General features: G+C 45.9%; 1 protein-coding gene across 1 annotated transcript; it reads left to right on the top strand.

Annotated features, from left to right (window-relative positions):
• Nucleotides 1-3,215: 3,215 nt before the first annotated feature.
• FJX1 (four-jointed box kinase 1) lies at nt 3,216-6,028 on the top strand. The gene has a single exon (XM_079974331.1). It carries the CDS (start codon nt 3,321-3,323, stop codon nt 4,566-4,568), a length of 1,248 nt encoding a protein of 415 aa, XP_079830457.1. The 5' UTR covers nt 3,216-3,320; the 3' UTR covers nt 4,569-6,028.
• Nucleotides 6,029-25,745: the final 19,717 nt, after the last annotated feature.

Below are 25,745 nucleotides of genomic sequence, written 5' to 3'. Positions count from 1 at the left end.
GGATAAGTCATTATGAAGAAAGATGGGGGCCAGGGGAAAATAATAAGCCCCTCTGTTCTAGAATGTACCTATAGTCTTTCTTGGAATAGTCAATAAAACATTCCTTTAGAGATGCTTTGGGATGCTGTGGCCCATTTCTCTTTATTCCATAGCAATTCTCTAATTTGGTGATGGACCATTCTTCTTTGTTGTAAATACAAAATTCCCCAAAGGGGTGTGAAATAATAACTCCAAGCTGGTGGTCCACATGTGTGACAGCTTGTTTGGGTGAGATGGGATGACTTCATAAGCCAAAAGAAAAGAGGAAAAAAAGGTGGTGTACATGGTGGAAGCAGAATCTACATCAAACTGTCTGGATCCCTTCTAATTACAGATTGTACTTTAATGTTGGAACCCAATGTACACTCATTTTTATTTTTAAAAATGTTCCACTGAACAAAACAGAGCTCACACCTGAGGATCACAGTGTAACTGCCAATGAGCTGGCAAAGAAAGCTGGTTGTGACTGGCGTCTCTGATTTCACGTTCCCCCCGCCCCTCTCAGTTCATTTTTTTCTCTGTGGGAGGATGAGAAAAGGAATCACTGACGCCAGCAGATAGCAGCCTAGACTTCAAACCATCCTTGATCGATTTCAAAGAGCTCCCACTTAATAAATATTTACCCAGTGTTACCTGTAATTTGTGCACCTTACTGATACATATATAGACAAAGGGACTGATGCCACAATAGTTCTATTTGATCATTCCGAAGAAGCCAAGTGGAGGGGGCCAAATTTACCTCTTGTCGGTTCAGCGAGAGGAAACAGGACTGTTCCAGCGAGAAATGTGGATCCATAGAATCATAGAATCATAGAGTTGGAAGAGACCACAAGGGCCCTCGAGTCCAACCCCCTGCCAAGCAGGAAACACCATCAGAGCACTCCTGACATATGGTTGTCAAGCCTCTGCTTAAAGACCTCCAAAGAAGGAGACTCCACCACACTCCTTGGCAGCAAATTCCACTGTCAAACAGCTCTTACTGTCAGGAAGTTCTTCCTAATGTTTAGGTGGAATCTTCTTTCTTGTAGTTTGGAACCATTGCTCCGTGTCCGCTTCTCTGGAGCAGCAACCTTTCTCCCTCCTCTATGTGACATCCTTTTATATATTTGAACATGGCTATCATACAGGTAGGGACGCAGGTGGCGCTGTGGGTTAAAGCCTCAGCGCCTAGGGCTTGCCGATCGAAAGGTCGGCGGTTCGAATCCCTGCGGCGGGGTGCGCTCCCGTTGCTCGGTCCCAGCGCCTGCCAACCTAGCAGTTCGAAAGCACCACCGGGTGCAAGTAGATAAATAGGGACCGCTTACTGGCGGGAAGGTAAACGGCGTTTTCGTGTGCGGCTCTGGCTCGCCAGAGCAGCGATGTCACGCTGGCCACGTGACCCGGAAGTGTCTCCGGACAGCGCTGGCCCCCGGCCTCTTGAGTGAGATGGGCGCACAACCCCAGAGTCTGTCAAGACTGGCCCGTACGGGCAGGGGTACCTTTACCTTTACCTTTATCATACAGGTGGCGCTGTGGGTTAAAGCCTCAGCGCCTAGGACTTGCGGATTGAAAGGTCGGCGGTTCGAATCCCTGCGGCGGGGTGCGCTCCCGCTGCTCGGTCCCAGCGCCTGCCAACCTAGCAGTTCGAAAGCACCTCCGGGTGCAAGTAGATAAATAGGGACCGCTTACTGGCGGGAAGGTAAACGGCGTTTCCGTGTGCTGCGCTGGCTCGCCAGATGCAGCTTTGTCACGCTGGCCACGTGACCCGGAAGTGTCTCCAGACAGCGCTGGCCTTCGGCCTCTTAAGTGAAATGGACGCAAAACCCTAGAGTCTGTCAAGACTGGCCCGTACAGGCAGGGGTACCTTTACCTTTACCTTTTATCATATCACCCCTTAACCTCCTCTTCTCCAGGCTAAACATGCTCAGCTCCCTTAGCCGTTCCTCATAAGGCATCGTTTCCAGGCCTTTGACCATTTTGGTTGCCCTCCTCTGGACACGTTCCAGTTTGTCAGTGTTCTTCTTGAACTGTGGTGCCCAGAACTGGACACAGTACTCCAGGTGAGGTCTGACCAGAGCAGAATACAGTGGCACTATTACTTCCCTTAATCTAATGCTATACTCCTATTGATGCAGCCCAGAATTGCATTGGCTTTTTTAGCTGCCGCGTCACACTGTTGGCTCATGTCAAGTTTGTGGTCAACCAAGACTCCAAGATCCTTTTCACATGTACTGCTCTCAAGCCAGGTGTCACCCATCTTGTATTTGTGCCTCTCATTTTTTTTTGCCCAAGTGCAATACTTTACATTTCTCCAGTTGTTTTTCTCACCAATGCTGCCTTTCTTAGTGCATATCTTACAAGGCAGCTGCTCAGTTGGTAGGATCCGAACCCCACATAACCTGTGCACTATTCACTGCGTAGCAAATGCCCCTGGGGGTGAGGTAGGGTTCCTGCGAACTAAACGTATGACTACTGCCCTCTTTCGAAGGGTAGCCTTTTCTGTGCGTGGCGGGCAAGTGGGAAGTGCACGTCGACCCTCGCTACCCGCTTGCAAGGGTCAAATGCCCCTGCGTTTGTGTCTGTGTTGCCGGGAAGCAGCCGACCCCTCTCGCCAGCCTGGTTTTCCTGCTCCGTCCCACGCTCCTCTGCCCCTCCCACTCCAGCAGAAGGAAGGCTCTTTGAAAGCAGCGCTCGGCTCCCATCTTTTCTTCTAAACGTGCCGAACCCTTTGTGCTTCCCAACCCGGGTGGGAGGAGGGAGGCGCGGGAGGAGGGGGCCCGTGGCCGCGGCCGCCCCGTCGGAGAAATGCCCCCGATCGCGGCTGAGAAGCTAACCAGAGGGGAAACAAAACCCACTCCCGGGGTCAGAGTGGCTCGGGAGGCGCCCCTTCTCCTCGCAGGAGCCCCCCACAGGCAGCCACTCCCCGACGGCGGGCCCCGCTTTTCTGGGGCCATCGCCGCTTTAAGCGGAAAGCCACGCTGGGCGGTGGGCTGGGTCGGCGCGCTCCCCCCCCCCCCACCTCGCTCTCCCACGTGGTCTGGGCGCTTGTGAATTGCCCTAGCTGGAGGGTCTCGCTGCAGACGCCGGTCCCGCCGCCCGGAGAAGAGCGCTCTCTCTCCCTCTCCGTGGCGGGCGGCTGCTTCCCTCGGGCGGACTTCTCGGAGCAGCGCCGCGCCATGGGCGGAGGAGGAGGCAGCCGCGGGCGTCGGGAGAGCCGCGGGGCCGCCCGGCCGCCGGGTCCCAGCGCAGCAGACTGAGGCAGCGGCGGCGGAGGCCAGATCGGGACGAGGCGGAGGAGGAGAATGCGACGCGCGGGTCTGGCCGGGCTGGGCTTGGTGGCCGGGCTGTGGCTGCTGGCCGTGGCGGGGCTGTGGAGCGGGCGCGGCGCCCCGGAGCCCGGCGTCGAAGCGACGTCGAGTGGCCGCCTCCTCCGGCCGCCCAGCCAAGCGGCGCAGAAAACTTTCCGCGCGCTGCTTACGCTGCCGGGACAACCCTCGGAGGGACCGGGCGAAAGTGGGCAGGAGCCGCCGCCGCCGCCTGTTCCCGCGGATCCCCCTCGGGGCGTCGCGGAGCCGCCCGTGCGCGGCGGGATCTTTTGGAGCCGGGCGCTGGAGGCGCAAGTGCCGCCGGGCTTCTCGGCCGAGGAGGCGGCGTCGTGGCTGCGGGCGGCCCGCGAGGCGCGCGTCGTGTCCCTGGAGCGCGGCGGCTGCGGGCGCAGCTCCAACCGGCTGGCGCGCTTGTCGGACGGCAGCCGCGCGTGCGTGCGCTACGGCATCAACGCGGAGCAGATCCAGGGCGAGACGCTCTCGTACCACCTGGCCGGGCTGCTGGGCATCCAGGAGCGGCTGCCCCCCTTGGCGCTGGCGAGGGTCGAAGCCCGCGGAGGGCAGTGGGCTCCCGTGCGCGACGAGCTGCGCGGCTCCCCCTGGGCCGACGGCGCCGTGGTCAGCCTGGCGCGCTGGGTGGACAACCTGACCGACGTGGTGGCTCCCGCTCCCTGGCGGGCCGAGGCGGGCGCGGCGGCGACGTCGGGCCCCCGTCGGCTGCAACCCCTGTCGGCCGGGGAGCTGCGCGGCCTGAGCCAAGCGCAGCTGGTGGAGCTGGTGCAGTGGAGCGACCTGATCGTCTTCGACTACATGACGGCCAACTTCGACCGGCTGGTCAGCAACCTGTTCAGCCTGCAGTGGGACCCGCGGGTGATGCAGCGCGCCACCAGCAACCTGCACCGGGCGCCCAACGGCGGGCTGGTCTTCCTCGACAACGAGGCCGGGCTGGTGCACGGCTACCGGCTGCTGGCCATGTGGGACAAGTACAACGAGCCGTTGCTGCGCTCCGTCTGCGTCTTCCGAGAGGCCACCGCCCAGCGGGTGCGGGAGCTGCACCGGGCGCGCAATGCCGCCGCCCAGCTGCTCCACCTTTACCGGACCCGGGAGCCCCTGGCCGGCGTCTTGGGCTTCCTCTCCGAGCAGCAAGCGCAGCTGCTGCAGGACCGTGTCGACTTTGTCCACAAGCACATTTTGCACTGCAAAGCCAAGGCCGCCTCGCTGTGACCCCTCTGGACCTGGGTGGATTTAACATTTCCATGGGCGTAATGAAGGCACTGGAGGTGTGCCCGGTAGGGCAGTGTCCCTAAAGGAGGTGAACGCAGGGGCCGCGGTTGTAGGTGGCTGGAACGCAGCTTCTGGTCTAGAGCACTTCTGGAAACCTTGCCTTGAAATATCTGACCAGCCTGCCGAAAAATGAACTTAATAATAGAGAGCATTTTTTTTTTTTTTAGGGGGGAGGGCGTAGAGACTAGTTAATGGTTCCCAGACATTTTCCTGCTGGGATCCATCAGCAGAATGTGGTCTTCCTTTGTTTGGTGCACACAGTTTAAATTCCAACCCCCAAAGTGAAATTTCTGACTAGGCAGCCTTATGCAGGCTGTACTCCTAGCTTCCCACCCTGTCCTCAAAAAGAGACTTGGGTTGGCTTAGATTTTTGTCAGAGGGATGCACTGAAAACAATGGCCTTTTTAGGTGTAAGGTATAATGCTGCCCTGATGCACCTGTCCTGCACTATTGTCTGCTATAAAACTAGGCCAGGTAATATCCTTCCATTGCACAGTGTGTTGTTTTTCTTTTCTTTGTGTCCGAAGTAAATAGGGTCCAAAATAACTTTGAGGGACTCAGTCTGTGGCCTGGGAGTATATGATGCTGGAACTAAATGGGTGTGGTCCTAACTAGTCCCTTGGATAAGAGGCCACTGGGAGCCTCCTGTAACATCATGGCATAATGATAATAAGTGTATATTTTAATTGCTATATATTTCCCTGTATTAATTTCATGCCAGATTTCAGTGTGCCCCCCCCTTAATTGCTCTTATAAGAGCATCCCTTAAGAATTCACTCTGAAATACTCTGCAGAAGCTATTACCATGGTTGGGTGGAACTAGCTATCTTTTCCTTCCAGTGGGGATTTGTATGTGCACAAGATTCCCTGTAACAATCCCCTTTATTTTAAATGAAAAAGTACTTGCTATCCAGTAACAATCTGCATCTATCCCACTTACGGACTTGCATTTTCCTGTGGCTCTTCCTAGCCAGGGCGGACATAGTTTTGACAAAAGTTAGTATTTTAAAAAAGAAGAAGTGATGAGAAAGTCACTATTTCAGTAGCTCTTGACTTTAACCAGTGAAAAGCATTTGGCAAATATCATTAGTTTCTCTGTGTGTCTGTTTTTATATGTAACCACTGCTGTACAGTAAATAATTGACTAATGGGGTGATGGAGGAGAAAATATTCCCAGGTTTATATAGTATTGTCAGTGTATTAAAATGTTTTGATGCATTAATCTGGAGGAGGAAAACATCAGTTTCATGCACTTTACTTTGACTTTTCTTATTTTTTTTATAAAAAGACTTTTTTATTTTAAAAGAAGTCTGCATTTTAGGTACATGACGTATGTTCTTAAGCTCTTCTGTAACATACTAAAGAAATGGATATTTCAGTAAAAATGTGTTAAAAGTTTTGCCTTTTTTGTGTTCAAGGTTTATGAAAAGCAATGTTTTTCTTCCGACACTTTCCCTTCTCTTTCCTTATTTTAATGGGTGTTTTTCTTTACTTGGGATAAAAGAGTTAAGTTGTTCCATACAGAATTGCTCTTTAGAGTTAATTTTGCAGCCTCTCTCCCTGTGCCTTGGCTTATCCAAAACCCTGTGCTCATCAAGAATGCGTAACACGCATGTCTAATGGTTGCTGCTGATTTGAGTAAGAATTCCTGCACAAATTTCCAGGAGAATTACTGTGTATTTTTAAAAACTGACTTGATTCAGTCAGTTCAGGTTTCAGCACTGACTGCCCCTGCTGGTTGCTTCTCACACACTGGTGAAAAACCTGTTATAGTAGTACCATGAGCTATAAAATCAGAGCATCTCTGAGAGCATGTGCCATATTCAGCAGCTGTTAATTCCTTTTCCATTTTGGTTTCTGGGAAACCAATAACAAATGGAAAAGTCTATGACTTACTGTTCATGCCAGAATAATTCAGGGCTTCGTTTCAGCTTAGTTTCTATCCAGATCTAGGTGGGAGGAGGGGATAGAAGCTGAAATGAAATGTGTACATAATTGCCACTAAAGTTCAAAACCCCCATCTAGCAAGGGAGATCCATTATCTAAACAGCGCCAGTGCCCTTATCAGTGTGTATTGTAATGCTTGTTTGGGTTCCAGGGAACTGGCTGGCTATGTCTTCTGGTGCGCATGAATACAGGCTGTCAATAGGTCGTACGTGGCCAGAACTGGTTTGGGTCTTTAAAGTCTTTTGGCAGCCTTGATTGAGCTTCTGAGGAGCCACACTGTACAGTAAGGAGGGCAATGTTATAAACGCCTCTCTTTGTAAACACAGGATGTAGAGGTATGGAATAAAGCGGCTGAATTCCCTCTGAACTGTATGTGCTTATCAGATGAGACTACAATCTCTGCCGCATCTGGGGAGATGTCTGCCTTTGTAGACTGGAGGTCAGAGGGCATTTTGCAGGCATCAGATAAAGTAAGTGCAGTTGACATCGTTTTGAGCATACAAATATCCTTTGTAAGCTAAGAGCTTCGTCACCAACAGATTGCACCCTTTCTGGTAACAACGCTTCCCGCAAGTGATGAGGCTGGTTCGAATCATCTTGATCATAATTACTTCTGAGCCCAAGAGCACAATGATGTTTTTACAAAGGTTAGATGCTGGACCTTTAAAATACATAGGACTTGTTAACTAAGTATTGTTCTCAGACCTCCTTAACTGCCCTAAGAAGGCTCTTTCACTCCACTGCCCAGACTGACAGGACTCTTTTCTTTAACTCTTATTTATAACTCTCCACTCCTTTATCACTGTGCACAATGCACAGAGTCCCATGTGCTGGTTCTTTTGCCATTTGCATGATAATATACAATTTAGCTGTGTGATTCTTCCTAGCACTGTTTGTCAGCATGAGTTTTGTTAAGTAGCCTGGCTGCAGGGTTTTGTTTCCCCCCCAGATGTGTTCACTTAATGAAAATGCATTTAAATAATATAGCAGTGGCATAAAGTCTCAACCACCCGCAAGAGCAAACGGTTGGTGCTACAGAGATCCTTAAGGGTTTCCTTCCGCTTGAAATGTCTCTGAAAGTATCAACACAATTGCAGTTTCAAACTGCTTTAATGGGTGATACGTCTCTGCAGCAGTGCCAGAGCCGAGCCTTAGATAATTACACCTTTCAGAAAGCAGCCGGGGCTTCCTCTCTGATGATTGGTGACTATTTCAAATTATATGTAGGCAGTGATGTTTGGAAATGGGAGAATGGTTTTAAGTGGATGATGTGGGAGGGGGGCAGGAAATCTGCAAATGGGGAAAATGGCTTCATAGGGGAGATAGGCTGTTAGCTTGATTGTATTCCACCAGATTCAGAGCATGTGACTAGAATTTATTAGGGCCAGGAATCATAGAATTGTAGAGTTGGAAGGCACCATGAGGGTCATCTAGTCCAGCCCCCTGCAATGCAAGAATCTTTTGCCCAACGTGAGGATTGAACCCACAACCCTGAGATCATGCTCTCAGTACCACTGTTCTCCTGGTCAACTTGTACTTCCCATTCCCCCCCCCTTCTTCTTTCCCCTCCTTTGCTTCTCATCTCTGCTGGTCCCCCCTGCCTTAATCCCATTGGCTGATTTGATACCATAGTTGCTCTTGTTTCTCTTTCAATGAGTTGGTGATTCTCTACTTGAGCTCCACCACATAAACGTACAAGTACGGCCTGCTAGGACTAAGGATTCTTTCTCCACCTCTGCCCCACTCAAATATTGGAAATTGTAGTTTGTTCAGGGTGCTGGAACTGTAGCTCAGTGAGGCATAAATTACCGTTCCCAGGATTCTGTGGGGGAAACTTTAATGTATGTCGTGGATGTGGCCTATATCTCTGCTTAGGAAACTAAATGTCAAGCTCTAACCAAACATTCAACCTGACATTCTGCTTTTCTATGGGTAGGAAACTATTTTGTGGAAGAGCATTTTGCCATGTGGTACAACCCATGTAGTATAGAACCTCAGTAAGAACTTGACCCAAGTTGGCTTTCTGCTATTGATCACAAGCAGCCTTATGTAACCTATATGAGGGATAGGGGAACTCTCTCAGCCTGGGGGCCACAGTCTGTTGTTGACAGCCTTCCAGTAGCCACACCCCGGTGGTGGGTTGGGCCAAATGCAGAATTAAGTGGAGCAGTAGCACTCAAGGATAAGGGAGGGAGTGTGGCCTAGGGAGACTCTCAAGGGACAAAGAGATAGGTTGGGGGGGGCACACTTGGCCCCTGGGCCTCATGTCCCCCCCTATTCTGGCCTATATAGTACATTGATAAAGGGAAACCCATTTTATTCTGGATTTCAGAATCAAGCTATGGATGCAAATCAGTTGAACTTTCTCAGCATCTTTCCCAGGGCCAGGCAGATGGTCAGCAACAGGATTAGCCACAGTTGTTGAACTGTTGGTGTCTATGCAGTTGCTCTAATAAAATGCGTCATAGTATGTTGTGCACTAAGCTTTAAATCTGCTTCGGCCGCTGTATTTTGAAAAAGGAACATCCCTAGCTCTGGCGCAGCTGAGGCTATCCAGTTCTAAATAAGTGTTGAATTGCATTCCGATTAGTTCTGTAAGATCAGGTGCCGGTTCATTGTTGCCCCTCTGCCCTGCCTCTGGAATGATTCAGCCGCAGAAAGCCAATGCAGACAGGAGGGAAGAACCAATTAGTCCACTCAGCTGGGGCTGAAATCTATGAGTAAGACATCTTTTTGTCCTTCCTCGTCCTCTCTTCTTTAGGAGGGTGTGGGACAGCTTGCCAATGGCTGCTTCAGAATAGGAAAGAAATCAAGGGGAACTCTGGCTTATCTATTGCCAACGGAAAACAAAAAAATAAATTTAAACAGAGATTAAACTCTATAGTTTTGGACTAGATTCCATAGTAGTTAAGAAGCAAGACTCTGAGGGACCAAGGCTGCTTCCAGATGACCCATCTAGTCAGCGATCATCCCCATTTGTTTGCAGAGAGGTTAGATGCTGCTGCATCCGTCAGTGACATTACACACTGTTCAGGGCATTTGCCTACCGCTTCCCTGATCGCAAAAGCCAAATATAATTTTGCAACCTGAATTTGCTGGTATGTGACTGAATCCCATCCAAAAATAGTGACAGCCTGGAAGCACCCTAACCAATACCTAAACTGTGTAATGACATTTAACAATGTGCTTCAGAATTGCAGAGAAAATAGTGTGGGTTTCTCTGCAGATTAATCTGCTGGTGCCAGGGACACTGGGTCTCCGAGAAATACATTCTTCAGTTCCTATCAAGTTAAGGAACCCTCCCTCATCCATTCCTTTAAAACAGAACACTCTCTTATGCATTCTTGGTCTTCCACATTCCTTGGATTCCAACTCCTGCTTAATACCCTGCCTGAGCTTCTGCTGCTTTTAACCCAAAGAATCAAAACTTTTTTCTAAACTTTTTACTGATTGTGCTCTCAGCATCGTTCCTAGTGTGGCTTCCTTTAAGTAACTTCAGCCATTTATTTGAGCACAAATGGTAAAGCAGATTGATTGGCGAAATGGAGGAAAAACATGAACGGAAAAGTTATTCGCAAATTTACCTAACTTGTATACAGATCATTCTGTAATACTGGGTTTCCTTCCTCAGAATCTGGAGGGTTTGGGGAAAGGGACAGGAGACAGTAAGAATCCATTCAATTGCAGGAGGGTGACTTCATATGCAGCACATTCAGAAGTGTTGGGAAAGCGCAGAGGTCCTGCTGAAACCATCTCTGCATAATACCTGTACATTTTCAATAGTTACACTCTCTGCTTCTTCAGTTTAGTCATTCATGTAGGTTGCATGATATTGCTATTCAATTTGATACTGTTTCACTAATTAATTCAAGGGCATTATGAATCACTCGTGAATCATCTAGTCCTGTGGAACCAGATCCAATGAGTACACTATTCACCTTCACCCATGTAGTATGCTGCCATGTTTGAAGCGGAGATGTACTGCAAATCTGAATTTGATATACCAGTATTTGGTAACTAAGGGTCAGACTGAGTGAGACACCAATCAAACACTTAGCAACTGCATTATTGGCTTTTTAATGGGGGTGGGGGAATCCAAATGAGGATTGTGGCATCTGGCATCATCCTAGTTTGGACTGGGCCCCATGCACCTTCAGTTTGCATTGGGGGTGGGGGTTCCCATTTGCTCCAATGGCAGTTTCCCCCCTTATGCAAATAACCAGTATAGAATGCATAATCTGCATCAGGACCACAGTAGAGTGGCAAAATGTGTGCAGACTCCTTTTGTAAGTTGATCCCTTGTTTATTTGTACTGAGATGAAAAGAGAGGCCTTTTTTATTCTTGCGGAGGTGGAATCAATATGGAAGGTTGGAATCACATGCGTTTGTAGGTAGACTTCTATCTGGAGAGGTCAGGGTCTCTAAAGCAGAGCTGTGATCTGCTTACAGCTCCATGCCATTTCAGTACAGACAATAAATACTGACCACATAATGAACTGGTAGAAGGAGAAGAACAATTTATTAAACACACACAAGCCACACTAAGAACCTGTGCACATTTTCCTATGAACGAAGGACGGTTAGTGTCTCTGAACAAAGGAGAAAGGTAACTAACTTCAACTCTTAATCCCAGGGTGATGGGTTTGAGCCCCATGTTGGGCAAAAAGATTCTTGCATCTCAGGGGGTTAGACTAGATGCCCCTCAGAGTCCCTTCCAACTCTACAATTCTGTGATTATATGGATGGCTGTTTTCCACAATGCAATTTCTGTTCCAAGCTTCCAAATTCAGCAGGATGCTTGTCAATGGAATCTTCAGATGCCTTTTCCTGCCCCCAGCTCATTCACTTACCATGTTTCAGCAAAAATCAGTTCTCTAGTTGCTTGCTTGTCAAACAGTTTAAAGGTAAAGGGACCCCTGACCATTAGGTCCAGTCGTGACCGACTCTGGGGTTGTGGCGCTCATCTCGCTCTATAGGCTGAGGGAGCCGGCGTTTGTCCGCAGACAGCTTCTGAGTCATGTGGCCAGCATGACCAAGCCACTTCTGGCAAACCAGAGCAGCACACGGAAACACCGTTTACCTTCCTGCCGGAGCGGTACCTATTTATTTACTTGCACTTTGACATGCTTTCAAACTGCTAGGTTGGCAGGAGCAGGGACCAAGCAACGGGAACTCACCCTGTTGCGGGGATTCGAACTGCCAACCTTCTGATCAGCAAGTCCTAGGCTCTGTGGTTTAACCCACAGCGCCACCCGCGTCCCTTGTCAAACAGTTTAAGCTGCTACTGTTGAATAGTGGTGCTTTAGCTATGGGATTCCTTCCCGATTCTGTCTTTGCTTGAAGTCCTGGAACTGGAAGTGACCATACGCACCCTCCACGCTCATCTACCGCAATTTCATTGGCATCTGCTATTTGACTATGTTGAATTTGCTGGTGTGTACCTTGCAGGTGACAGCATTCTGAATTTTCAGAAGACCAGCTTACGCAGTGATGGTTGCAACTGCTAGATAACACGCTGCTGCAAATCTACCCCGCATGTCCACCATTAAAGTGGTTTGTGACTAGGCATATGCTTACTGCATGTATAGAGGCTGAGTCTTTTTTCAAAAATTGTTTGGGATTTTTAGCTTTGGGAAATGCATCACACCTCATTCTGAACAACTTTTTCCAGTTGCCAAATTCCCCAAAGTGCTGATAGTTTGTTTGTTTGTTTGTTTTTCAAGCAAGCTGCTGCTGCACAGATGGGGCAGAATTCAGTATTTGCACAAGTAACATTTTACCATTGCTGCATCAACAACAGAGAACTGTCTGATCACTTAACAGTTTGAAAATGTTGCCAATGCCCGGCAACGAGGGATAAAGATAGCAGCTTCATTTGGATTCCTTGGGGTTGGCAGCAGATGCTACCTTTCGCTTGCCCAGGAAAAGAAAGGAATTTTTGTGATTTGTTTTCCTTGGGGACTTGTCTTCTCCACGGCGATCACATCCACAATGTTCCCACTCTCATGCTTGGTGGGTCCAGGCCTTGTTTGACTATGAGATCACATTAGGACCTAATTCCATTTGGTGTGTTACTCTGTCTTGTTCTGGATTCACACTGTGCAATTTTAACTGGGGCTTCAAAGCTGTACAAAGACGTGCCAATGTCTCTTAACAATAATAGGGCAGACTGTGTAATCTAACAGCTCCTGCTGAGGCCAAGAATGACGGCAGGGATCGGCCACGACCTATAAACCCTTTTACCTTGAGGTTGTTCCTTGGCCCAAGGCATTAGCGAGGAAGGACTTATCTGCATGGGGGACGCGACCTAGATTTACAGGCATGAGAGGCCACGCAGTGGGGTAGATTCACACAGGCAGCAGGCTACCATCCTAAACTGTAGGCAGGCAGTCAAAACTGCTGCAGGCAACATTCTGTACTACTTCTTTGTATTTGGTTTCCCATATCTTCCCAAACTGAACTTCCATTTAGTAACCTGCCAGGTCGATGAGCGCCACCAGTCCACAAGTGCTCAAAAGCATGTCATGAGCTCCGTGGAGAGTTCTTGGCAGGTCTGGTCTGGTCAGAGTGGGAGGAGAATTGGGATGAGAGTGTGGATCAGATCCAGTGAGTTGTCTGCAGGAAGTCCTGCCTCAGTGTCTTCTGATGCAACTCGGGGTGGGAGAGGTCTCAGAAAAAAGACATTTTATCAGTGGTAGAGCCTCTTTGCTCACCATCATTACACAGGTCAACCCAGAACTTACAGAACCAGAGGAAATTATGGAAAATAAGCACCCAATGATAATTTGTGCAGTTTATGCAAGCAACAGAAAACAACCCCCCTTTTTTTTGCAGGTGGTGGTGATGCAGTTGACTAAAAAGTTTGAAAATCATGCAAAGACTAAAACATAGGTCACAGTCAAGCAGCATTTATTTGAAGGCTCAAACACCAAAGGCATTCATGCAACATTTTTACTGTCTGCAGTTCACAAGTGCAGAACTTCAGTCTGTTCTGGTCCCCAACATGGTTGCATGGGATGTAAGCAGCCTCTTCTCACCACATTCGGGAGAGGCTTCTGGGGGTGCACAAGGACCGGGATGAAAGAGAGGGGAATATGGAGTTTGAAGAAAACTGCAGTATCTGGGATTGGAGGATAGGGCAGGAAAGGAAAGGAAAATTCTACTCACTGAGATCTAGCAACTTGGCATATCAACTTGGAATTGTCATCGACAGGTAAATCTAGACCTATACAGTGCATTTTATCATTATTTTAGGGAAGGGAATCTCTCCCAGAAGCTGGGCGCTCATGCACGTTTATGTAGTAATAAGGCCTATTGAACTTTTTGCTAAACATGCCTTTAAGATGAAACGGCTTCACACACATTTTAAGCAGGCAGACATGCTAAAACCATTAGGATCTCTGAGGGAGACAGAGCTATGCTTGGAAAGAAGCATATGTAGATGTTAAAGTCAGATAAATGCATCCAGGAGCCAGAGATTGGGCTCCATATGTGTACACTAAGGAACTCACAATGATATTGGATAAACCGATAGATTGGAAGAGACGGAGGCAAATGTGGGCTGCTGTTTTTTCCGTTTTCCAATCAAAAAGCTTTTTCACGCATCAGCAAAGCTTCCCCAAAATCCTAGGAAAGCAGCAGACACTTAGGCACTTACAGGAAGTGGGATTAGTGGGCTAATAGCACAGATGGTGCGTTTAGTGGAGGCACTTTGAAGACATTCCTTGCACTGGCATCTCAACACAGCACAAAGGGAAGGTGGCTCCTTTCTGTGCCTGTACATTTCATTTGTCGGAGTTATAATTTTTTAATGCTTCTGTCTTGCTATCTTCCTCTTTTGTGTCCTGCTGTGGGGAAGAAATGCATTAATAAACTATATTTCAAAGCTGCTGGTGCAAATTTATTTCCTTTGGTGCATATGGGTTTTTGGAATGGAGCTGGGAACCTTTCAGTCACGGTCTTTCAAACTGCTGAATATTGTTCGGCTGTTTTCATTTGTAGCTCTGTCACCTTTAGGCTTCTGAAAGTTTTCTCTTCTTGAAAGAACACTTTCCTTTGCATTGCTAATGTGGTATTTAAAAAGTTGCTAGCCTGGCAAATATTTTTGTGTTTATCCTTTTCCTCCTAACCCAAAATCACGTGACTCATAAATCACAGATGTATTTGAAAGGGAGTATACTGATATAGGGTGTATACTGAGGTCACTATTCCAGCGTCCTCTTGATCTGAGGCGTAGAACTGTCCTCCTAAGAACATAAGAAGAGACTGCTGGATCAGGCCAATAGCCCATCTAGTCCAGCATCCTGTTCTCACATTTGCCAACAAGATACCAGCAGGAAGCTCACAAGCAGGGCCTGAACACAACGGAGCTCTCCCCTCCTGTGGTTTTTAGCAACTGACATTCAGAAACATGCTGCCTCCAACTGTGGACATTGATCATAGCCATCTTGTCTACTGATAGCCTAATCCATGAATTTTTCCAACCTCCTTTGAAAACCATCCAAGTTGATGGGCAATGCTATGGAGTGATTTCCATAGTTTTAACACTATGTTGTGTGAAGAAGTACAGTGGTACCTCGGGTTACATATGCTTCAGGTTACATACGCTTCAGGTTACAGACTCCGCTAACCCAGAAATAGTGCTTCAGGTTAAGAACTTTGCTTCAGGATGAGAACAGAAATCGTGCTCCGGTGGCACAGCAGCAGCAGGAGGCCCCATTAGCTAAAGTGGTGCTTCAGGTTAAGAACAGCTTCAGGTTAAGTACGGACTTCCGGAATGAATTAAGTACTTAACCTGAGGTACCACTGTACTTTCTTTTTGTCTGCCCGGAATCTTCCAACATTCAGCTTCATTGGTTGTCCATGGGAGTTTTTTTGGGGGGTGGGCGAGGGGAGATTGAGAGGTCAAGGCTGTGTGGGCACAGCAGCAAAATGAATGCCCAAGCAGCCCTACCACTGAGGTGATGCCACTGTTGGGAGAGCAGCTATGCCCACTGCACCCATTTAAACTCAGGATGAATCTTTTGCATTTCACTATGCTAGGCCAGCCCCAATGTCAGGTTTTACTTGTATTGGTGTTGGCAATGTTCAAAGCAGACACACATGCCTGACCAATTGCACAAAGGGTGGCACAAGATCTGTGGCTTGGGCTTGGGCGACATATTAAGCCAAAGCATGGCTTAGATCACAGCAGTGCAGTGACAGTAGTACCAATGGAGCAGCATAGCTACAATTTCTTCTCCAGACAGAGCCGTCTTTCCCATTGGGCTTAGTGGTGCGTTGTGCCAGGGCACAGGCATCTCAGGGGCACCCCAGTGAGGGGGGGAGCTGTGCGGCTTTGCCAGCAGCCTCCCCTTTCTCTGCACCCGCCAGCTGCGCCTCGCCAACCATATGGCTGGCGGGTGTGCAGCTTCCTTCCCAAGCCTCCGCAGGAGGAGAGCGATCCCCGCAGGGGCTTGGGAAAAGGTTGACAACTCTGGGAAATGGGGGGGGGGGCACTGGAGGGATCTTTGCAGCACGGCACCAGATATGCTTAAGACAGCCCTGTCTCCAGGAACCCCTGTATCTGAGCTAAGCTATTATTTGGCTTAGTGTGTCATCTGACCCATGTTTGGCAGCTCAAGCGACAAAAACTCCAGTTATTTTCCAGGGTTCTAAAACACATGAGGAGTTTCCACAAGAGCAGAAGGCTCCCTGATACAGTCACCCTCCAGCTTGTGGAGAACAGTGAAAACAAGGATTGAGCATAGCTTTAGCATGCTCATCGCTGCTGCATCTCCCCACTTTGTGTCTTAGTTAATATGAAATATGAACACCTGAAGAGGGTGATACACACCCACATACATCCAAAAAACGGTGGACACTCAGATGGTTCTATGGTAGAATTAACATAACTTGCATATGTGACTCCCTGGAGCTGTTTCAGTTCTCAGTTACAGTCCTTCAAACTTCTACCGCAGGGGATGCCAACCTTTGTGGGCCTTTGGGCACATTTACAAACTGGAGAAACTGTCATAGTGGCCACAGCACACTGCAACCAAGCACACACTGACTGCAACCTACTCTGTTAGCTACCGTAGGACGCTTGTTTCAACTCTAGTATTAGTGGAGGCAAAGGATAGTCAAATTACTCTGACTGCCATCTTGCACAAGGTTCTGGTGAGGAATGGAAAACTGACCCCCAAATTTGTGACTAATAAAGAAACACCAACTGAAATGCATTTCCTCTACTCAAGCGATGTTAAATAAGTGAATGAGAGTTCATCAATGGTTAGTATCTTATACACTGTATGATCTTATTCTGTTATTCTTTTACGACAACAGAAATGCAGCAAAAGAATGTCCACTGGCAGCTGCCAAGCATCTAGGAGAAAGACAAATGTGTCTGCAGAATTCAGAGGGCCAGGACACAAGGATGTGTGTGTGTGTTTATGAACTGCTTTATCATTGGCTTTTATTTGTAGAGGCTACAAAGAAGGTGTAGCAATCATCTGCAGACTCATAAAAAACAATTACTTTTTTCGAAATCAATCCAAACTACAAGCAAGGAAATAGAAAGTTCAAAATGGGAAAGTCTAGCATATTACTTCCAGGTTTGTAAAACAGATTGCTGGGAGTTTTGTGTCAGTCAGTGTGCAGGAGGGAGGCAGAAAGTGCCAGGACACTTGACCTGTACAAATCAATTTAGGGGATGTTGTCCCAAAATAGCACAAGCAGAGTCCTACTGGAACAGATCAGTAGCTATTCCAACATCCCGTTCTCACAGATGCCTGTGGGAAGCCCTCAAGAACAATGGCCCTTTCCAGCTCATGAACCCCGGCAAAAGATATCCAGCTGATTATGGGTCCCAAAAGAACAGTAATACTGAATCCAGGAATGACTGAAATCTCAAATAAAACAAGCATACTGCTCCACCTTGTTTCTATCACTATGCTTCCACTTTTGTTTTTTTGAAGTGATGAATCACTTTTCTTTTTCGTACTATTTGCCATTTCCTTTGGGGCACTGCTTTGAAAGCCAATAAGTCATTTTAAAAGGTCTGTCAACCAATTAAGAGAACATTTACTTGATTAATCATGTGGGATTTTTCACACTGATTAATTAATCAAATATAAATAAATTTGGATGCTTCCAGTGATTCAGAAAGGTGTCCTTAGTCAATCTCTCTTCCCAGGGAAAATGGGAATTATAGCTCTGTGAGGAGAATAGGGGTCTCCTAACAACTCTTGGTACCCAGTACAACAAACTACAGTTCCCAGGATTCTTTGGGGGAAGCCATGACTGTTTAAAGTGGTGTGATACTGTTTAAAATGTATGGTGCAGATGGGTACCTCAGGAAAGATGTCTGCTGTGTAATTAGTTTCTAAATAATGAAAAACCTGCCTGAAAGAATCATCCCTTTAAAATTCCTTCTCTGTGGAGAACAGAAAGTTCTAAAATAGAAGTGAGATCCCATGTGACAGATGACATGCATATAGTCTATATGCAGCCTGAATCATACAGTTTTGTAATCAATACATAGTTGGTATTACTGCTGGGCTTATAATGTGCAAATGGAGACTCAAGGTCTCATTCCATGGTTGCTAACAGGTGTTAACAACTCAACACTTACTCAAAAGTAGCCTGGAAACATATGTTCACAGAAAAAAAGACTATTCAGTTCTTTTGTGAGAAATTAGGTACCTGACAGGCAAATATCCACAGCCCTGAAGTGAATGGAAAAACTGGAGGAACACAAACCAGACTAGTTTACCCAAGAGAGAGAGAGAAAGAGAGGAGGTTTTCTGCTTTTAACAAGATTTTGGGTGAAAACTATAGCTGAGGTATGTACTTTTTCAATTCCTGGAAATTATTCTAAAGCCAAACCAGGAGCACATTATACATTTTTATGCTTTCAGTAAATGGCACGGAAGGAGAAGTATAGACACCCGAAAGGTCAAGCCTACTAGAATCGTTAAACAATCTCAATATTTTTGCAAATTGCATTGCCGCATTAGAACTCTTAAATGGATTTTTCTGTCCTGAACTTTTTTTTGCATGCTATATTCTTTCTTGAGGAAGAGCAAATCTGAGAAATCTGACAGTTGTGATTTGGGCGAGGGCTTTCCATTAAAGGTGTTAATGTGGCTTTTCAAGTGTCTGTCAGCAGGTGACAAAAGATGTTATCTAATGACTGACAGCTTTCACACTGGCTTGTGATGCACAGCTGATCTGCAGAATGTAAGGAAAGAAGGAAAAAATTACTGACAGCCTGGAAGCATATGGAAGGGTGAAATTGAATGCTGTAGATTGTACCTCCGGAGAATTTAAGCACATATCTTTGTATTATTAACAGCACCTTTCATGATTGAAGACTGACATGTGTATTTTATTATTATTTTTACACCACCGTGCTATGTAGTCCACTAGTTTTCTGTTTGCACTGCATCCATCATGGACAAGGAACATAACAAGGTACTTTGTGGCTTCCCATAGCAGTATAATGTTATGAGGACAATGCTACAGGGTTTTGTTACCTTTGGATGAGAACACTGGAGGCTGACGTTGGCTTTGTAATATTTGCTTTCTTGTTTTTTATGTACATTGAAGTGCAGGATAGTGGAGGCAAGCATACACACATACCCCAAAGCAGATTGCACAAGACTAGTTTCTGCACCTGGAGCAGGAGCTGGCTCTAAAGGACTGTAGTTCAGCTACGCAACAACTTCATTGCATACGGAAGGCCATTCCCCAGCTTCACCAACTAGGGGTGGGAGTGAACCCTGTTTGAAATCTCAGAGTTGCTACCATTCAGTGTAGACACCACTGAGCTAATGGTTTGACTTGGTACAATAAAGATTACTATACTATACTATACTATACTATACTATACTATACTATACTATTACTATACTATTACTATACTATACTATACTATACTATACTATACTATACTATACTATACTGTTGTTTTGTTGTTTAGTTGTGTCCGACTCTTGTCTTCCACTGCCTCCTGCAATTTGGTCAAACTCATGTTGGTAGTTTCGAGAACACTGTCCAACCATCTCGTCCTCTGTCGTCCCCTTCTCCTTGTGCCCTCAATCCTTCCCAACATCAGGGTCTTTTCCAGGGAGTCTTCTCTTCTCATGAGGTGGCCAAAGTACTGGAGCCTCAGCTTCAGGATCTGTTCTTCCAGTGAGCACTCAGGGCTGATTTCCTTAAGAATGGAGAGGTTTGATCTTCTTGCAGTCCATGGGACTCTCAAGAGTCTCCTCCAGCACCATAATTCAAAAGCATCAATTCTTCGGTGATCAGCCTTCTTTATGGTCCAGCTCTCACTTCCATACATCACTACTGTGAAAACCATAGCTTTAAATATACAGACCTTTGTTGGCAAGGTGATGTCTCTGCTTTTTAAGATGCTGTCTAGGTTTGTCATTGCTTTTCTCCCAAGAAGCAGGAGTCTTAATTTCGTGACTGCTGTCACCATCTGCAGTGATCAGGGAGCCCAAGAAAGTAAAATCTCTCACTGCCTCCATTTCTTCCCCTTTTATTTGCCAGGAGGTGATGGGATCATGATCTTAGTTTTTTTGATGTTGAGCTTCAGACCATATTTTGTGCTTTCCTTTTTCACCCTCATTAAAAGTTTCTTTAATTCCTCCTCACTTTTTGCCATCAAGGTTGTGTCATCTGCATATCTGAGGTTGTTGATATTACTTCCGGCAATCTTAATTCTGGCTTGGGATTCATCTAGTCTAGCCTTTCGCATGATGAATTCTGCATATAAGTTAAATAAACAGGGAAACAATATGCAGCCTTGTCGTACTCCTTTCCCAATTTTCAACCATATCTATATCTAGTTCTAACTGTAGCTTCTTGTCCCACATAGAGATTTCTTAGGAGACAGATGAGGTGATCAGGCACTCCCATTTCTTTAAGAACTTGCCATAGTTTGCTGTGGTTGACACAGTCAAAGGCTTTTGCATAGTCAAGGAAGCAGAAGTAGATATTTTTTTGGAACTCTCTAGCTTTCTCCATAATCCAGCGCATGTTTGCAATTTGGTCTCTGGTTCCTCTGCCCCTTCAAAATCCAGCTTGCACTTCTGGGAGTTCTCAGTCCACATACTGCTTAAGCCTGCCTTATAGAATTTTAAGCATAACCTTGCTAGCGTGTGAAATGAGTGCAATTGTGTGGTAGTTGGAACATTCTTTGGCACTGCCCTTCTTTGGGATTGGGGTGTAGACTGATCTTCTCCAATCCTCTGACCACTGCTGAGTTTTCCAAACTTGCTGGCATACTGAGTATAGCACCTTAACAGCATCATCTTTTAAACTTTCAAATAGTTCAGCTGGAATATCATCACTTCCACTGGCCTTGTTATTAGCAGTGCTTTCTAAGGCCCATTTGACTTCACTCTCCAGGATTTCTGGCTCAAGGTCAGCAACCACACTACCTGGGGTGTACGAGACATCCATATCTTTCTGGTATAATTCCTCTGGGTATACTTGCCACCTCTTCTTGATGACTTCTGCTTCTGTTAGTTCCTTACCACTTTTGTCCTTTATTATGGTAATCTTTGTACGAAATTTTCCTTTCATATCTCCAATTTTCTTGAACAGATCTCTGGTTTTTCCCATTCTATTGTTTTCCTCTATATCTTTGCATTGCTCATTTAAGAAGACCCTGTTGTCTCTCCTTTCTATTTTTCAGTAATCTGCATTCCATTTCCTGTATCTTTCACTATCTCCCTCGCATTTTGCTTGCCTTCTCTCCCCTGCTATTTGTAAGGCCTTGTTGGACAGCCACTTTGCTTTCTTGCATTTCCTTTTCATTGGGATGGTTTTAGTTGCTGCCTCTTGTATAATGTTACAAGCCTCCATCCATAGTTCTTCAGGCACTCTGTCCAGCAAATCTAAATCCTTAAACCTGTTCCTCACTTCCACTGTGTATTCATAAGGGATTTGATTTCCTACTTTCTTCAGTTTAAGCTTGAGTTTTGCTATAAGAAGCTGATGATCTGAGCCACAGTCAGCTCCAGGTCTTGTTTTTGCTGACTTTATAGAGCTTCTCCATCTTTGGCTGCAGAGAATATAATCAGTCTGATTTCGATGCTGCCCATCTGGTGATGTCCATGTGTAGAGTCGTCTCTTGTGTTGTTGGAAAAGAGTGTTTGTGATGGCCAGCTTATTCTCTTGACAGAACTCTATTAGCCTTTGCCCTGCTTCGTTTTGAACTCCAAGGCCAAACTTGCCAGCTGTTCCTTTTATCTCTTGACTCCCTACTTTAGCATTCCAATCCCCTATAATGAGAAGAACATCCTTCTTTGGTGTCATTTCTATAAGGTGTTGTAAGTCTTCATAGAACTGGTCAATTTCAGTTTCTTCAGCACCAGTGGTTGGTGCATAAACTTGGATTACTGTGATGTTAAAAGGTCTGCCTTGGATTTGTATCGAAATCATTCTATCATTTTTGAGATTGCATCCCAGTACAGCTTTCGCCACTCTTTTGTTGACTATGAGGGCCACTCCATTTCTTTTATGGGATTCTTGCCCACAGTGGTAGATACAGTGGTACCTCGGGTTAAGTACTTAATTTGCTCCGGAGGTCCATTCTTAACCTGAAACTGTTCTTAACCTGAAGCACCACTTTAGCTAAGGGGGTCTCCTGCTGCCGCTGCTCCACCGGAGCCCGATTTCTGTTCTTATCCTGAAGCAAAGTTCTTAACCTGAAGCACTATTTCTGGGTTAGCGGAGTCTGTAACCTGAAGCATATGTAACCTGAAGCGTATGTAACCCAAGGTACCACTGTATGATGGTCATCTGAGCTGAATTTCCCCATTCCCATCCATTTTAGTTCACTGATGCCCAGGATGTCAAAAATTATTCTTGCCATCTCATTTTTGACCACATCCAGCTTACCAAAGTTCATGGATTCTTACATTCCAGGTTCCTATGCAATATTTTTCTTTACAGCATTGGACTTTCCTTTTGCTTCCAGGCATATCCGCAACTGAGCGACCTTTCAGCTTTGGCCCAGCCGTTTCATCAGCTCTGAATCTACCGGTACTTGTACTAGTCCTCCGCTCTTCCTCAGTAGCATGTTGGATGCCTTCCGACCTGAGGGGCTCATCTTCCAGCATCATAACTTTTATATGCCTGTTGTCTTTGTCCATGGAGTTTTCTTGTCAGGGATACTGGAGTGGCTTGCCGGTTCCTGCTCCAGGTGGATCACATTTGGTCAAAACTCTCCACTATGACCTGTCCGTCTTGGGTGGCCCTGCACAGCATAGCTCATAGCTTCTCTGAGTTATTCAAGCCCCTTCACCATGACAAGGCAGTGATCCATGAAGGAGATACTATACTATACTGTACATTAAATTCACAGCTTGTCCTCTCTCCAACTCCAGAACTGCTGTTTCTTCAGCGGCTGACTTTGGTATTTTAGATTTCAGAGGAACCCTGCGGCATCCCTACCGATGCCCAGTGTGGGGGAACAAGCCACGCTGCCCTAAATCTGGCTCTGATTTCTTTCCCTGTAACACAGATCAGAACATCCAGTCCTATATGTGAATTACCTATTCCAGAGACCATCCACAGCTATTCAAGTCGTAGGGACCCTGTGATCTTCCAGCTGTTCTGGTATGACAATTGCAAATGCAATACAAATGTGACTTTTGTTACACATATTAGTGTGTGATGTTAAGCTGAGCCCCCAGTATGGAACTGCTTAATATGTCCAGTTCCACCATCAGCTCCTTTGTCTCCTTCACTACCACACCCAGTGCTTTCTCTGTGGCTAAAAGTACACTTCTAGAAGTATACCTGATGCTCCAGAAACGTTTCTGAAACACCATTTATGGTGATATATTGAGAAAGTGAGAGAAACCATTTTATGATCCATGTGCACATAAGTGTTTGCTTCACTGTTATTTTCCAGAGTACTGGCATTTTAATAGCGATCGTAAGTTTCTTTTCAGTTAACGGCAAGTATCAATATGTTCCTTATCATTTGCAGAATTTATTTTCAGTGCGGGAAGGAATTTGCTCACTGATCACAGCAGAAAGCAGATCAGAAAGTTCATCAACATTTAATTGTTTCCATTAGGACAATACGAGAACAAATGCACATTTCCCAATGGATCCCTCTATTCCTTTAGCTGTGACAATATCTACTAATCTTTTCACATTTTCTACGTTTACAAATTTTATTGGATTTATTCACATCATCCTGTAAAAGGATGGGGAAATAGACCATAGATAATAATGGTTATTAACGCTAACCCGTGCCTTGGATTTCAGGAGTGAATTAATAATAAAAAAGTGATTTCTGCTTAGATAGTAGCACACCTTTTATCCACCGATCTCAAAGGACTTTGAAGAAACTGAACAAAAGTTTGACAGAAGTCCTTCGAAGAAGAAAATTAATGTGCTAATGAAAACAGGAGGCATAGATAATTTATCCCTGTATCAGCTCAAGGAAGCTGATGTTTTTCCTTTGCCCTCTGGAGTTTGTTCTGCACAGCTCAACCTGTGTTGCGGAGGGTTGTGGTGGAGTGTGCAAATTACATGTTGTTCAAGCTAAGCTAATCAGGGGTGACATGCACAATAATTTCAGCCTGTGGTTTGCCACTGAAAAACCACTGCCTGTTCTGATTCTCAGCCATTCCAACCCATAATGTGATGAGTGTGTACATCCGCTGCCATGTGCAAGGCCAGGGCCAGTTGTGCTGGAAATACTCAAAAAGCAACCTTTGCCGTGATTTGGCAGGGCAGGCACACTTCCAGCTTTCCAAAGGCTGAAGTGGCCAGGGAGATAGTTGCAAAAAGCAAGAAGCAACTACTGGCAGGAGGAAGGGGGTGGGAAGGACAATATTAAGAGGGGAAATGACAACCTGATTGCTACAAGGAGGGCAGTTCTGTGCTTTGCTGCTCGCTTAACGGAGATGAGAAACCAGCCTGGCCAGATTAGCGTTTGTCTTTTTTTTATATATATTTTCTTAACCTTATTTCCATAACCCTCTTTTCCCGGACTTCCCCATACCTTTCCCTTTTTGCATCCTTAATTTAGTACCATTATTCAGCAACCCTTCTTAACCAATTAAATATAAATTCATTCTCTTTTTCTATTCCACCCTAAAATTAAACACAATTATCCGCTGCAATTCTACGTCTTCTTTTCCCTCAGCATTTTAACACTCCTCAATTTTATAATAATTCTTAAGATACATCTTAAATTTCTTCCAATCTTCTTCCACAGTCTCTTTCTCTTGGTCATGGATTCTGCCGGTCATTTCTGCCAGTCCCATAAAGTCAATCACTTTCGCCTGCCATTCCTCCAGCGTGGGTAGCTCTTGTGTCTTCCAATACTTTGCTAGAAGAATCCTTGCTGCCGTAGTAGCGTACAAAAAGAAATTCTTATCCTTCTTCGACACCAACTGGCCGACCATACCCAAGAGAAATGCCTCTGGTTTCTTGTTAAAGGTGCACTTAAGCACTTTCTTAATTTCATTATAAATCATTTCCCAGAAGGCCTTAATCTTTGGGCAGGTCCACCAAAGGTGGAAAAAGGTACCTTCAGTCTCTTTACATTTCCAACATTTGTTATTGGGCAAATGATAAATCTTCGCAAGCTTGACTGGGGTCATGTACCACCTGTAAATCATTTTCATAATGTTTTCTCGTAAGGCATTACATGCCGTAAATTTAATACCTGTGGTCCATAACTGCTCCCAGTCAGCAAACATAATGTCATGACCTATGTCCTGTGCCCATTTAACCATAGCAGACTTCACTGTCTCATCTAATGTATTCCACTTCAACAGCAAGTTGTACATTCTTGATAGATTCTTAGTATTGGGTTCTAACAATTCTGTTTCTAATTTCGATTTCTCCACCTGGAAACCAATTTTCCTGTCTTGTTTGAAAGCCTCCATTATTTGAAAATAATGGAGCCAATCTCGTACCTTGGACTTTATTTTCTCATAACTTTGTAGTTTAAATTCACCACCTTCTTGTTCTAAAATCTCAGAATATTTCGGCCAATTGGTTCTCATATTAAGTTTCTTTACCTCCTTGGCCTCCATAGGTGAAAGCCACCTGGGCAGATTAGCGTTTGTCAACCCTGCGTGGCTCAGGACAACATATTGCTGGGATTGGGGAAGGGGTTTGTTCCACGGTTGTTGTTGTTGCTAC

The sequence above is a fragment of the Podarcis cretensis genome (genome assembly GCF_951804945.1).
Source record: "Podarcis cretensis genome assembly, chromosome: 1".
In the NCBI taxonomy this organism is placed as follows: domain Eukaryota; kingdom Metazoa; phylum Chordata; class Lepidosauria; order Squamata; family Lacertidae; genus Podarcis; species Podarcis cretensis.
The sequence above is the reverse complement of the archived record's forward strand: the minus strand, read 5'-3'. Positions and strand labels throughout refer to the sequence as shown.

What these genes read in the sequence shown, in the direction of transcription:
- FJX1 (XM_079974331.1), top strand. Translation starts at nt 3,321, where the DNA reads ATGCGACGCGCGGGTCTGGCCGGGCTGGGCTTGGTGGCCGGGCTGTGG.